Source organism: Myripristis murdjan, chromosome 17 (assembly GCF_902150065.1).
Source record: "Myripristis murdjan chromosome 17, fMyrMur1.1, whole genome shotgun sequence".
Taxonomy (NCBI): domain Eukaryota; kingdom Metazoa; phylum Chordata; class Actinopteri; order Holocentriformes; family Holocentridae; genus Myripristis; species Myripristis murdjan.
This window is the reverse complement of record NC_043996.1, coordinates 9,970,995-9,986,186: the sequence shown is the minus strand read 5'-3', so window position 1 is coordinate 9,986,186 and position 15,192 is coordinate 9,970,995. Positions and strand designations below refer to the sequence as shown.

At 41.2% G+C, this 15,192-nt stretch overlaps 1 protein-coding gene across 1 annotated transcript; it reads right to left on the bottom strand.

Annotated features, from left to right (window-relative positions):
* Window positions 1-797: 797 nt before the first annotated feature.
* Window positions 798-8,705, bottom strand: mrpl37 (mitochondrial ribosomal protein L37). The gene is made up of 8 exons (XM_030075259.1): window positions 8,170-8,705; window positions 5,961-6,144; window positions 5,306-5,421; window positions 4,882-5,067; window positions 3,942-4,096; window positions 2,510-2,641; window positions 2,138-2,212; window positions 798-1,150 (listed from the first exon to the last, which is right to left on the bottom strand). The coding sequence occupies exons 1-8, from the start codon at window positions 8,552-8,554 to the stop codon at window positions 1,073-1,075; spliced, it is 1,311 nt and encodes a 436-aa protein (XP_029931119.1). The 5' UTR covers window positions 8,555-8,705; the 3' UTR covers window positions 798-1,072.
* Between the last annotated feature and the right edge of the window lie 6,487 nt (window positions 8,706-15,192).

Here is a 15,192-nt window from a genome sequence, read left to right as displayed (position 1 = left end):
ATCCTCACCACAGGTCTGCATAAAGGTCAGCTGTAGGAGGAAATATGTTATTAATGTTAATGTTATTATTCTAACAGTTAGCCAGCAGCTGCTGCTAAAATAAAATTAAACCAGGACTTTTTTTTTTTTTTTTACCAGTCAGTCCAAGGAGTTTCTTGGTCTCAGGTCAGTATAAACCGAAATGGCTCATTTTCCAGCAGCTCAGTATAAAGGCAGGATTATCTTGAGAGAACAGCACAAAACATGCTGATCCGATGTTGAAGACCTTGGAGAAAAAGATAAATTAAACTGGATGAAATGTTCATGTTGCAAAAAGGCCAAGTAAATACAAATTTAAAACTATTTATGACTTGAATTTCAAAAATTTGAATACTGTTTAAGGAGTTGCAGACACACTGCACGATTAAGAAATGCCAGTGAAGTCAAGAGTCACCCTTATGTGGTGAAATAATGGTCATATGCTGTATCTTGTTTTGTTGGGATAAACTTGGATTCATTCAAGACACAATTTTATCACTTACTCTGAAAATTTCATCTGTTTTGAGCACTTACAAGTTATGCCTCGCTGATGATGAAGACACATAATCCAGTGCTGTGAAACTTTGGTGAGTAACAACTTTGATTTTTGGGTGATTTTGTGTCTATTTTCTCATCAACTGATAACAAACTAGACGATCTGTGAAAAATTTGACCACCCCCCCCGGGGAAATGATCGTTTCCAATATCCTGATGAGTCCGCAACACAGTTTTCACATTCCATCACTGCAAGGCACAAAAAGTTCTAGCACACTTTAGTATACATTTAGAACAGCTTTGTTTTATTGAGTGACCTATCACAGCGGCAAGAAGCCAATATGTGAACACAAAGAAGCTCATTTAGTCCGTGAAGGAGTTGACTCCTCTGCCGCAGGTTATGGACCAGATCATGAATCACTTGAAAGGTCAAAGGAAAAGACCACAGTGAACACAGCTCCAGTTTTCAGGTAAGATGCTGTTCCAGGTCTCTGACTGATGACAGGCTGCACAGAGAGCGTCCGTCCACACGCGTGCACACACAGTCAGGTATGTGGTTTTAAACAGCTCCGTTTAGGTACAGAGCCAGGAACTTGCTGAATGTTTCAGGCTGGTATCCTGCCAGACCGGCTGGTACCTACAGGGAGTCACACAGCAGCCAGTCAGACCAATCACACTCATCCTCCAACAACAAATCCAGCAGTAAACACCAAATTATTGCTATCATGTGCTCAGTGGTGAACCACTTGCATTCCAAATTTACTAGAAGACACTATGATCTTGGTTATATTTAACAACAAATTTCAACAAAGTATCAGGGCTTATTTTGCTTTCACATGTTTAAAGCAAAATTGAACTTTGGTGTTCAATGGAGTGTTGGGTTGTATAGTTACCTAGATGTAATGCGAGTCCACATGGTGATGAAATATCCTCTTTAGTTGCTCTGTCTCCCCTGAGCTGCTAATCTACAGTACCTTATTTTTGTATGCATTCACTTCCATAGTGTGGCAAAACAGCTCCCAAAATAACTCTTTTAGTGTATAAATGCACATGGAAAAAAGTGGAAAAAGTGGATTATACCAATAAATTTTTTTTAAAAAAAAATAAAAAAAACAATGGGTCCTCTCTGTGTGTGTCATTTCTTCCCAGCGTAACGTTACTATGTGGAAGGTTACTGCACATACTACCTGCCGGATCTTCTTTCTAATTCAAATAGAACAATAACAAGAAAAAAGTTGTATCATTTCCTTAAAAAAATGGGTACTGGGACTTGTTTATACTGGCATAATCTGCATTTTTGGAGATTATTCATGCACTAAAACTGTTATTTTGGGAGCTGTTTTGCTTCACTATGTAAGAGAATGGAGAGACATAAATAAAATATTGTGGATTAGCAGCCAAGAGGAGTGTGGAGCAACTAATGAGGATATTTCACCACCATGGAGCATTATACCCAGGTAACTGTACAACCCAACACCCAACCCAACAGTTGAATTTTTGCTTCAAGTCCTCATCCATCACAACAGAGCTGATCTGAAGACATCAGAGCTGTAGAGCAGCAGGTGACAGGGATTTTAGGGCCAGTTACGAGGCTGCACCAGCCCAGGTAGACACAAAGTCTTACCTGCACTTGTTTCTTCTTGATGAGCGGTCGGACCTTTGCAAACTCATAGAGGTTAGCATCTTCATCCACCCACACCTGCCAGTGGCAGACAGAATTTTAATACTCAGACAGGCAAGACAGCAGAGGCAGAAAAACAGACTTAAAACTTAAAACAGATTTAAAAAAGCATCAGCCACACCTCTCCTTATTTTGGAACATTTTCATTTTCAGAGACATTTAGCTCAACATTTGAACACTGAGAGCTGCACTGCACTTTGAGCCTCTCTTTGATCTTACAATAAAAATCAAAAGATGAAGAACGGAGAGAGGGGAAAAAACACAAAAGTGCACCACAAAGGCTAAATTAGAGCTATAAACAGAGTGATACTGCACCTGGTTCTTGACGCCCTCATCGTGTGAGAGATCAGTGGTGTTGAGCTGGAAAACGACAAACTGGAACACTCTGCCGTTGGTCCCCACTGCCTGGACTGTGATAGGACGGTCTAATACAGGCTGAGGCTTGGTCTGACACAGAGAAACAGGGCAGTAAAGAGGGGATGAGGGTGAAGGAAGTGAGAACTTATTCAGAAGAATGGCGTCAGACAAAACATTCAAGGTACTATAATCCTTTCTATGAGGGACAAAGTGTCTTCATCAGCCTCCATCAGTCACAGGTGAACGAGGTTTTTCTCCTCAGATCATTATCACATCAAAGATTCACACCAAGACTAATGGTGCCCCTGCAAAAATCCACAATTTGAGTGTGTTCAATTGAAAGACCCGAGCAAATCTGACTGCTGGTGATGCAATAGCTGTATGAATGCTCAGATGAGAAAACTCTTCATTCTTGCATTCTTTAATGGTAGAATGAAAATGTCTAGTCTAAAAAAAAATATGTGGCTGATCATGAGTTAGATCAATTATAGATCATGAGTTTGATCAATTTTATACTGAGAAATGCCCCAAAACCATGCAGTCAATGTCCATATGAGAGTCCATATCTCAGTCCAAAAACAAAAAACTCAATCTGTCCACCTACAAGTACAAATGATTCCCTTCACTTACAAAAAATCAGTTCATAAACACAAAAAAAAACAAACTCCACTTGATTTTTTATAATTCAAAATGATTCTTTTGGGGCTCTACTGAGCACTAGAATTCAGTTCAGTCCCACTGCGGTCAGTAACTAAGTGGCTGCTAACTCTGTCAGCCCCCAAAATCAAAAGGTCACTATCTTCCATGTCATCTCCTGTGGCTGCCAGCACTTCCAGCACGCCTGCAGTGGGACTTACAGCCTTGCCTACTTTTATAGACTGTACAGGAGTGACCGATGGGCACAGGACTTCAGTTTTGTTTTGTTTTTTTGTGACTGTGGGAAAGCTCTGCCGTTGTTAGAGCATCACTGGCTGATATAGGGGAAGAAAGGGGACGGGTTACAGCGGAGCCGGAGTGGTTGAACCTGTCTTAGGGCGAGATAGTGAATGGGTGTGGAGGTGCTTATTGAGGATAGATTATTATCAGAAGTCTTTATGGCTGTTTTTTTTTGTTTTTGGTGTGACCTCAGAACTGACTGCTGAAAGTCATATCAACATTGTTGCAGTGTGTGTATGCAGAGGGTAGAAAAACAGCCGCTTTTAGAAGCAAAACAAAAACTGACATCACTTAATTGAATAAAAAGAAATGTAAATAGCTACTTTATAAACTAGTAACTATGAGATAATACATACAATAGATATGTCTGTTCCTTATTGCTCCACAGCAGACTAGCTACTGGCCCAGGGCCTCCTCAGCTTGAGGCAGTTAACTCACACGAGTGTATTCTTACCCCATAAAGTGTGTGGGCACGGGCCAGAGCGTTGCCAAAAGCGAACATGATCATCTTGGCTCTGAGCTGTTCTGGGAGAAGCTTACAGGGTCCATCTTGCGCCTCCGTGAAATAAAGCGTGTGTGCATGAGGGTAGGGGTAGTCATCTCTGAAACCTGATTGAAGGAGAGAGACATTGTTTCATTAGCACTGAACGCTTGCTAACTGTAAGTCCTCACATCTGATTGGACAGGAGTCCCATCATTCGGTACTAACAGTCCAGTCCTGCCTGAAACCTGATTGGATAAGAGGGCCAAGACCAGTATGACTAAACAACGGCTTCACGTGGCGGGTGTGTTGACAAACAGAGCACTGGGGGGAGCTGCTGCACAGTGATACAGAAACAAAGTAGTTCCACCAGTTGGCAAGCCATCTAGAAAAGAGCATCAATAATGATTCCCAAACAAATGTGTGTTGTGCTTCCTTGAAAACATATTTTCAGCTTTAGATTGCTGCTCTAAATTGTGCCCTTTACTGGGCGGGATCGACTTTATTCATTTTGAGGAAGAACAGTCCAAGTGAAGCGCTTGTCCTCACAAGAGGTATGGCGTTAACGAGTCAGACTTGGAGAATCTATTACTCTTGTATGGAGTTACAAATACCACTATATAGATAAGAAACCAAACTAACACTTATGTAAGTAGGCCTGAAATTTGACAGAGAGAACTACCAGTTACATTTTCCATTGTAAAATCAGCATGTAAAAATCATTGTTTTGCTTGTAGGATTAGTCTCTCGTGGCCCCTTCAAGGTGCAAAAAATTTAAAGAATCCAGCTACTCTTCGTTTTCCCATACACTTCCTGAGCAGAAAAACACCATGAAAGTGCAACAGCAAAAGACAATTGCATTACATGGTGTTACTACTCATCGCTTTGCTTCCATAACTGGGTGTCTTGTCACCTGTGAAATTCTCCATCTTGTAAAGCTGCACTTTCTGCAGGTCGATGGCAGGGGACACGGGGTAGAAAGTCTCCAGGATGTGATCCGCCGTGCCGGCCACTTCATTTCCTCCAGCGAGCTGTGGCAGAGGAGTCATGCTGTTCAGCAGTAATCCATTCTGACCCCTGACCTGGAACAAGTCCTCACCTGAGGCAAAAAAAAACACACAAATAAATGATCATAAGTGGAAAAAATTACCTGTTTAAAATTAATTGATCTTACTGCCAAGGGGTCCCCTGATGTAAACATTTAAACATTTCAAATAATGTACTTCTCACAGCATTTACCTATACAATGTTAATTCTTTACACTTGTTGTTGGTGAGAATAGTAATCCTCAATAATATGGTTGTAACTGGGTGGCAGTAGTAGTGAGGATATTATACCTCTTTTCCATGAAGCAGCCAGAGTGTATTTCTCTGCCAGGATCCTCTTGCCGAGTGCCGGGTGACTGGTCTGTAGACGGCCACATAGATGGAGCAGGTTATACAGCAGAGTGTAGCTGGGGAAGTTATACACACACACACACACACACACACACACACACACAAACGTTTTTTTTAGTTTATCTGGATTAGATGAACAAGAACCACAGATGCATATCCATTCCTGCCGGGTGTGCACCTTCGTTCCACTCCCTTAAAGGGACAGTTTACTCATTTTGAAAAATTTTCTGTCGCCATGGTTAGAAAAAAACTGATAAACAGGATGAATCACTCTGACTTTGGCCTGAATTGATTCATTCAAAATTCTGATAGAATGCAACAAATTGCATGTTAGTTTGTCAATGTTTTTTAATATATCAAATAATATTAGAAGTAATTATTTTGTCTTTTTGCACATTTAAAAGGGAAAGTATAGTCTTACATTAATGCATGTGTTTATTATAAAACCAAGTCCAAATCCTGAAACAGTATCTCATAATATGATAGTAAAACCATGCATATAGGTAAAACATGGAATTCTTGTGATTATGATGGTTGATTGTTGATGATATGACAGGTACATGAAACGTAATAAGATTTCTATCTGTACTGTTACCAGTATGTGGCTTTGCGTGGCCGCTGCTCCGTCGTGTCCCAGAAGCGAGCATGCTTGATGGCGTTCTGCACGTGCTCATCCTGGTCTGGGATTTGATTGGCGGGACTTTGGGCCAGAGAGAGGAGCTGAGGGGGCAGACCAGTGATAAGCTTGGATTTGGTCAACCACAGAGCCTGACGCACACCTGAGAAAATGAAAGAGAGAGACATTTTGCCTGAAATTTTCAGTGAGATAAGGGACGACAGAGTTGGAGGTGAAGGGAATCAAGCTTTGTAAGATGACAAGCTATGGGGAACCGCCTTTCCTTTTCCCTCGTGTTACAGCTGTAACTTCACTCTAATTATACTAGTGACAGGACCACCAGATGAATAAGTGTGAGCTACTACTTCAACATTGTTTGTGGTTATACTGAAAACACTGATGGGCTTATTCAGATAGACCCATAACAGAAAATATCACCAGAGTGTCAGTCCCATAATGGACCTTAAAGTTTCAGCAGCTTTGACAGATGATGTTGACCACAATGGACAAAATGAAAGCCATGACTCAGACTATCTAAATCAATCAGACTTCAAGTGTACTTGACTTAGTATGTGCACTATATATATATATATATATATATATATATATATATATATATATATGTGTGTGTGTGTGTGTATATATATATATATATATATATATTTTTTTTTTTTTTTTTTTTTTTTTTTTTTTTTTTTAATTTCATAAATATCCTCATTAGAATTGTGTTGGCCATGCCATAGATGACAGGGAGTCTTATTTTGTGGCTGTGGCCTGTTATAGCTGAGCTTCTTTATTTCTAATGATGTGTCATTTGTTTTTAGAATATTTTACATCACATCTGGTCAGTGCCAGTGTCACTGTTTGCTACTGCTTTTAAACTCCCTCAGAGAGAGGCATGTTAAAAGCGTATGACTATGATTTATAGTTAAAATGCATCACAGTTGTCTATAGCTACATCTTCCCCTAGACGCCACAATTAGGTCCATAAGTATTTGGATAGTGACACACATTTGCCCTTGTACATCACCACAGTGGATTTGAAATGGAGTTATCAAGACGTGATTGAAGAGCAGACTTCCAGCTTTAACTTCAGGGGTTGAACAAAAACATGGCATTAACTGTTTAGGAACTACAGCCAATTTTATACATTGTCACCCCATTTTCAGGGGCTAAAAAGTATTTGGACACTTGACTAAAAAGCTGTTTTAAGGCCAGGTGTGGCCTTTTCCCTCAATATTTCATGACAAATTAAGAAATAAAAGATTTGGAGTTCATTCCAAGTGTTTGCATTTGCATTTGGTAGCTGTTTATCAGAACCTTCAACATGCGATCCAAAGAGGTGCACGTGCAGGTGGCCATTGTTAGGCTCCAAAAGGAAATAAAATCTATCAGATAGATAGCAACAACTTTAGGAGTAGCCAGATCAACGGTTGAGTATATTCTGAAAAAGAAGGAATGCAAGGAATGATAAGTTCAGCAACACCAAAAGGCCTGGGAGACCACAGTAGACATCTAAAGGGGATGACCGATGAATTCTTTCCCTGGTGAAGAAAAACCCATTCACATTGTCTAGGGAAATCAAAAACCCTCTGGAGGAGGAAGGAGTATCACTGTCCAAATCTACAGTCAGAAAACATCTGTGGAACTGGCTCACTAGTGTTTGTTGATGATGTGACTGCTGATGGAAGAATCAGGATGAATTCTGATGTTTATAGGGCTATAACATCTGCTCAGATTCAGCCAAATGCCACAAAACTGATAGAACGGCACTTCACAGTGCAGATGGACAGTGACCCAAAACATCCTGCGAAAGCAGCCCAAGAGTTACTGAAAGCACACCTGACCTCAACTCAACTGAGCTGGTTTTCACCTGCTGAAGACCAAACTGAAGACCAAAATACCCACAAACAAGCAGTAACTGAAGGCAGCTGCAGGAAAGGCTTGGCAGAGCATCCCGAGGGAGGAATTTGGTGATGTTGTCCATGAGTTCTCACTTCAAGCAGTCATAGATTGCAAAGGATTTTCCCCAAAATATTGAGTATAATGCTCATAATTATTTTTATGTGTGCTGTATAGCTATCTTGAGCCCATTTCATGTCAGCTCTGGTAGATTTCTGAATGCAGCATGAGAAAAGCTTCCTTACTTACTTACTTAATGGTTGCACTTTGCTAATTAAACAAATACCTTCCAGTACGTTAGTCCTCTGGTTGAACACGTAGCATGTTTTCTCTTTGTACAGCGGCATGTCCTGAGCCGGGGGAGACTTGTAGTACCTCGGGTCCTTGCACTCCCTCTCCCAGGCGGGGTAAACGGGCTTTGACAGCCCCGGCACAAAGTGCATCCTTTCCCCGTACGTGACCAGCTCGAGCCCGGGGATCTCCACCCGGACCCTGGGCTTGGGCCGCGGGGGGACCTTGGCTGTCCGACAGCAGCTGACATTGAGGTGTCGCCGGGCCTGGGCGCTGCGGCTCGCCCCATGTGCGGAGGACAGCAGCGGCTCGTTGAGTGTCATAGTCTGACAAAACAACGGAGCCGCGGTCTTCAGACGCCGTGCCGTCTCGGGAAACATGTCGCCTCCGGGTCTAGCCAAGCAGGAGGTTGAACAAAAAACAGTGTTGTTACCTAAGTTATCTTCACATTATATGGCTGCAGGGCGCCGCCATGTTTAATCCACCGTTGTTTTCGTTCCGTGACAGAGCGCCCCTAGTAGGTTAGGAGTGGAACTACGTAGTTTACCCCCACTCTTTGACCATGGTCGCTAACAGATTATAGATGTGTGTGTGTGTGTGTGTGTGTGTGTGTGTGTGTGTGTGTGTGTGTGTGTGTGTGTGTGTGTGTGTGTGTGTGTGTGTGTGTGTGTGAGAGAGAGAGAGAGAGAGAGAGAGAGAGAGAGAGAGAGAGAGAGAGAGAGTGAGTGAGTGAACCTCCCCTTCTGGCCAGACAGATCTGCCGACTGATGAAACAGTCTGATTTTCATCTCATATATTCTCTGATTCAGAGAGTCACTGTTTATGCTTTGTCCGGCAGTAGGATGAGAGAGGAAGTTAATGGGGAGTATTTTAAGTGGTGCTGCCAGGAGAAGAAAATGCCCTGAAGGAGCACTTGAGGGCAGCAGAGAGCAAGAAATCATTAGTGTGTACTGGGACCTAACAGTGATGTTCAGAAAATGTCCTGTGGACATCCTAGTATTATTATTATCATTATCATCATAGTTATTATTAGGGGCCAGGCAGCCTAAGCTGCCAGGTCCCTCTTGTATTTCTGCGTGTTGTTCTTCTTCTTCTTCTTCGTTCTTTCTTTCTTCCGAGGAAGTCCTACTTCCCATGCGCGAAAACTCACCAAACTTTGCACAAAGGTCCAGTCCCATGCCAGATTACCTCAGATGCAAACACAAGCCAATAGTCCTGATGGTGGCAGTTGTGATTATAATTAATATTCTTGAAACAAGAGTTTTCTTTAGACTATTATCAGTGTTTTTATTGTTATTGTCGTATGATAGTTATGATTATGATTAATATTCTTTAAAAAAGAGTTATCTTTTGACTGTCATATTTGGAGGCTCCGTAGTTCATATCATTTTCCTACAGCAGTATGACAGTGTAAGATACAATAAAACATGTATTTAGTGAAGTAACACTGTTATTAGAGCTGTAAGGTAATAACTGAAAATTAAAATTAAAACATCATATAAAACATGATCTCTTCTGTTGCTTTATTATTAGTGGGGCGGCATAACTAAACTATCGTTCATTTTGTGATAAAAGCACCAAATTTGGTCCACTCATTGCTGAATATATGTTGAATGAATCTGGATACTGGGCCACTGCAATTTTTTATTCTGATGACTGTGGCAGCCATTTTTAAAACTGGCCGCCAGTGGTTACTGGCATGGAATGCTTTGCCTACCCTACAGCTGCTGCTTCGTGTTTTCAGCACCACAAATATAATTTAGAGACATTTTAAAATGGGAAAAAGCTTTATTACAATATAACAGAACAGAACATAAACTTTAATAGGCTCTCACATTCCCCTTCACAGTCTATGAATCTTGTATTTTAAAAATTCTACAAGGGCAAAATCCTTGTCCTGAGGTGTATGACAGTGATGGAGTGATAAAATAAAGAAATAAAAAAGAACCACATGGGTAAAGGTACGGAAGCGTAGAGCTGCCAGACCAAGAAAATAAAAACCGAGAGGCTCAGTATCACGTAATTACGTAAAAAGTTTATTGTTATAACAATATATTTTCACGTTATAACGTGAAATTATCACGTTATTTCATTATATGATTTTTGCGCGTTATAACGTGAAAATATCACGTTATTTCATGATATGCTTTCACGTTATAACATGAAAGTATCACGTTATTTCGTGATACGACTTTTTCACGTTATAACGTGATAGGTATCACGTTATTTCGTGATACGAATTTTTCACGTTATAACGTGATAGGTATCACGTTATTTCAAGATAGGAAATTTTCACGTTATAACGTGAAAGTATCACATTATTTCGTGAAACGTGTTTTTGTTTACATGTTGTTCCATGCGTTGGAGACAGTCCTCTGACACCCCACGACCTCGGAGAAATCTGGACAGTGGAGAGTCCATGGCGATGTTCAAGCTCACTGAGGAGAGGCGTGTATGACGTGGATGATTAGGTATCACGTTATTTCAAGATATGAAATTTTCACGTTATAACGTGAAAACATTTTATCACGAAATAACGTGATACTTTCACGTTATAACGTGAAAACTACCTATTATGAAATAACGTGATATTTTCACGTTATAACCTGAAAATATATCTTGAAATAACGTGATACTTTCACGTTATAACGTGAAAACTTCATATCATGAAATAACGTGATATTTTTTACGTTATATCGTGAAACTATATTGTTATAACAATAAACCTTTCACGTAATTACGTGATAATGAGCCCCCATTTTTTTCTCTCGATGTGGCAGCACCACCCTTCCGTATAAAGGAGACATTCAAGTTCTAAAAAAGCATAATGAAAGTAAATTAAGTTTCTTGCTTTCAGGAACTGTTTTTTTTTTTTTTTTTTTTTTTTTTTTTTTAAATTTGTTTTTAGCTCAAACAGTCATAAAGCTACAGTAAAATAAATATGGCTTGTTTGCTGTCACTAACGACATGGCTTTTTTTTTTTTTTTTTTTTTTTTTTTTAGCATTATCAGTACAGCATTTCAAAGAATATCAATATTTTCTTACACCCGTACTATCTATCAAAATGTAATTTTGTTGAAATGTCTACATTCTACAGTACATCATTTTACAGTGTCTTACTCTCCCACTCAGCTTTGCTGCATTCCAAGCTAGCTACATGCTCCAAGCTAACGACCTAGCTTAACTACCTAGTTTTGCTAGCTTGAAAATTTACCTCTCCACTGTTCCCCACAATAATTCTTTTTCCCTTTAGCCTTTATCTATGATGTTCAAAATGTATACATCCAAAAACTAACATATTTTATTAATAATTATTACAGTTGAAATAAAGTGTTTAGGCCTACCTTGATGGACTGTCACTGCACTGCTTGTCACAGGAAGCATATGCTAGCTAGCTCGTTGGCTAGCTGGCTTGCAGTGGTGGTTGTGGTGGTGGGGCAGAAAGTGTTTGAGATACTGAGTGTGTATAACTGTATTTTTTCTAAATTTAATGTGTATTTACATTTTTAAAATAATGAATCATTTTAATATTTTTATTCATTTTAACAAATCAAATGTGTGCTATGGCCACTAGGGCGTGATTTTGTGATGGCCCAATAAGATTTGTTTGAAATATATCCACCAACACATCTACCAAATTTTAGGCTTTTATCACAAAATGAACGATTGTTGTGATATACTGAGCTAAGCCGCCCCACTATATGAAACGTCGTAGTAGTAAAACATTCCTATGTAAAGCTTTACTCCCAACACTTTGAATTAATGCAATTCATTCATTCCATTCAATATAGTGACAGACATAGAACAATAGGCAGTGAATTATTTTAGAGATGCATTTGTTTGTATTTTTAATTGAAGAAAAACAGAGGTAAGTGTGTGTGTGTGTGTGTGTGTGTGTGTGTGTGTGTGTGTGTGTGTGTGTGTGGGTGGGTGGGGGGTGGGGGGGGTAGGTAACTGAGGGAGGGAGTGAATATGAAGCTGTCAGTGTGTCTCCGATGGACATGAACCGTTTGTGTTTCTTCTTTTGTGGAATCAGGCCTTGTAGCAAGATGTGAAAAGTGAGGGTCTCTCATTTTTCTCCATCTTTGTCATCCTCTTCTTCAAAGCTTGTCAGCTCTGCTTCAGTTTTCATACATTTGAGCTGATTAGAGAGCTCTTCTTTCTGTCTTTCCCCTGATTTTTTCCTCCTTCGTGGAGTCAAGGCCTTGACGCATCTTTTGAAGAAGGGGGGCCTGTTTGTCTTTTTCTGGATCTGTTCATGGCATTTTTCTCCATCTCTGTTATCTTCTTCTTCAAAGCTTGTCACCTCTGCCTTGCTGTACATACATTTAAGCTGATTAGAGAGCTCTTCTTTCTGTCTTTCTCCTGATTTCTTCTTCCTTCGTGGAGTCAAGGCCTTGATGCATCTTTTGAAGAAGGAGGGTTTCTTTGACTTTTTCTGTAGCCGTTGTTCTTCGATTTCACAGGTCTTCAGACTGCTGAGTTTTGTTGTCAGCTCCTCAAGTTTCAAATCCTTCTCTTTAAGGAGTATTTTCTGGTCCTCTATCTCTTTACGAAATGCCACCTCCATCTGCAAAGCCATGTGCATCGCAGCCTGCTCTTTCTTGCTCATGTCCCTCTCTTTTTGGAGAGTGTCAGTGAGCTCTTCCATCTGTTTCTGCAGAGCTGCTTTCTCTTCCTTCTCCAATTCGAGGTTGACACTGAGCTTCTCTATATTCTGGGTTGTCTCTACCAGAATCTTTTTAACCTTCTCCATTTCTTGGTGGAGCACTTGTTTCTCCTCCATCTCTGTCTGGAGCTTGTTTTTAATTTCCTGGAGCTCAGCTACCTGTTGACTGAGAGCTTCCCTCTCCATTTCAGATGTCTTCAGCCTGTTGGCTTGATCATCTATTTGTCTGGAGAGGGTCGCCTTCAATTCGCCAATGGCCTCCTTCTCCTCTGTCTCAGTGCTGAGTTTTGTTGTCAACTCTTCAAGTTTCAAATCCTTCTCCTTAAGGAACATTTTCTGGTCCTCTATCTCTTCACGAAGTGCCGCCTCCATCTCCAGTGCCATGTGCATCACAGCCTGCTCTTTCTTGCTCATGTCCCTCTCTTTTTGGAGAGTTTCAGTGAGCTCTTCCATCTCTTTCTGCAGGGCTGCTTTCTCTCCCTTCTCCAATTCGAGGTTGACACTGAGCTTCTTGCTGCTCTGGGTTGTCCCTGCCAGAATCTTTTTAACCTTCTCCATTTCTTGGTGGAGCACTTGTTTCTCCTTCATCTCTGTCTGGAGCTTGTTTTTAATTTCCTGGAGCTCAGCTACCTGTTGACTGAGAGCTTCCCTCTCCATTTCAGATGTTTTCAGCCTGTTGGCTTGATCATCTATTTGTCTGGAGAGGGTCGCCTTCAGTTCGCCAATGACCTCCTTCTCCTCTGTCTCAGTGCTGAGTTTTGTTCTCAGCTCTTCAAGTTTCAAATCCTTCTCCTTAAGGAGTATTTTCTGGTCCTCTATCTCTTTACGAAGTGCCACCTCCGTCTCCAATGCCATGTGCATCACAGCCTGCTCTTTCTTGCTCATGTCCCTCTCTTTTTGGAGAGTTTCAGTGAGCTCCTCCATCTCTTTCTGCAGGGCTGCTTTTTCTTCCTTCTCCAATCTGAAGGTGACAGTGAGCTTCTCTATTCTCTCGCTTGTCTCTGCCAGAATCTTCTTTACCTTCTCCATTTCTTGGTTGTGCATTTGCCTTTCGTGTTCCAGGGCCTGTTTCTCCTCCATCTCTGTCTGGAGCTTGTTTTTAATTTCCTGGAGCTCAGCTACCTGTTGACTGAGAGCTTCCCTCTCCATTTCAGATGTCTTCAGCCTGTTGGCTTGATCATCTATTTGTCTGCAGAGGGTCGCCTTCAGTTCGCCAATGGCCTCCTTCTCCTCTGTCTCAGTGCTGAGTTTTGTTGTCAGCTCATCAAGTTTCAAATCCTTCTCCTTAAGGAGTATTTTCTGGTCCCCTATCTCTTTACGAAATGCCACCTCCATCTCCAATGCCATGTTCATGGCAGCCTGCTCCTTCTTGCTCATGTCCCTCTCTTTTTGGAGAGTGTCAGTGAGCTCTTCCATCTGTTTCTGCAGAGCTGCTTTCTCTTCCTTCTCCAATTCGAGGTTGACACTGAGCTTCTCTATATTCTGGGTTTTCTCTGCCAGAATCTCTTTTACCTTCTCCATTTCTTGGTGGAGCGCTTGGTTCTCCTCCATCTGTGCCTTGAGGTTGTTGTCAAGTTCCTGGAGTTTATCCACCTCCTCTCTCTTTTTTTGGTGTATGTCAGTGGACTCTGTAACCTCTTTCTGCTCTTCATTGTTATTTCCTGTTTTCTTTCTCAGGATTTTTACCTTCTCTTCCAGTACAAGGTTTTTCCAGTAGAGGTCCTCATTCGTGTCCATTTCTGCTTTGAGTTTCATACTGAACTCATTGTTGCACTTGATTGTCTCTGCCAGACGGTTTTTTAGCCTGTCTATTTCTTGATGAAGCACTTGCCTCTGTTTTTCCATGGCATTTTTCTCCTCCATCTCTGCCTTGAGCTTACTGTAAAGTTCCTGGTTTCTCAAGGTTAGATCTTTTTGGAGGCTTTGCTGCACCTCCAGGTTTTGCTGGGGTGCCTTCTCGGCCTTCTGGGCTATGAGCCTCAGGGCCTTCTTTTTCCGGAGCATGAGCTCCTCTGTTTCTTGATGAATTGTCTTTCTTTGTGTGGACAGGCCTTTTCTTTCTGGGCGGGGAACAAATGCTCCTGCCTCAGAGGCCTTGTATTGTAAAGTCATCACATGTTGTTGCTGTTCCAGCGCCTCCATGTTTTGACTGCAGGTATTGTTTGTGGAAGTCATGGTTAACGTTAAGGTTAGGGACGGTTGAGGGCTGTCCAAGGGCTGTTTTATGCAATTCTGACCCATGATAATGTTGTGACCCATGACATCACGAGTTACGAGTTTTGCCCTGGTAGCCCCGCCCCCATCAGCTCAGAATCAGCTTCCTGACATTCATGTGTTTCATTCATAAAA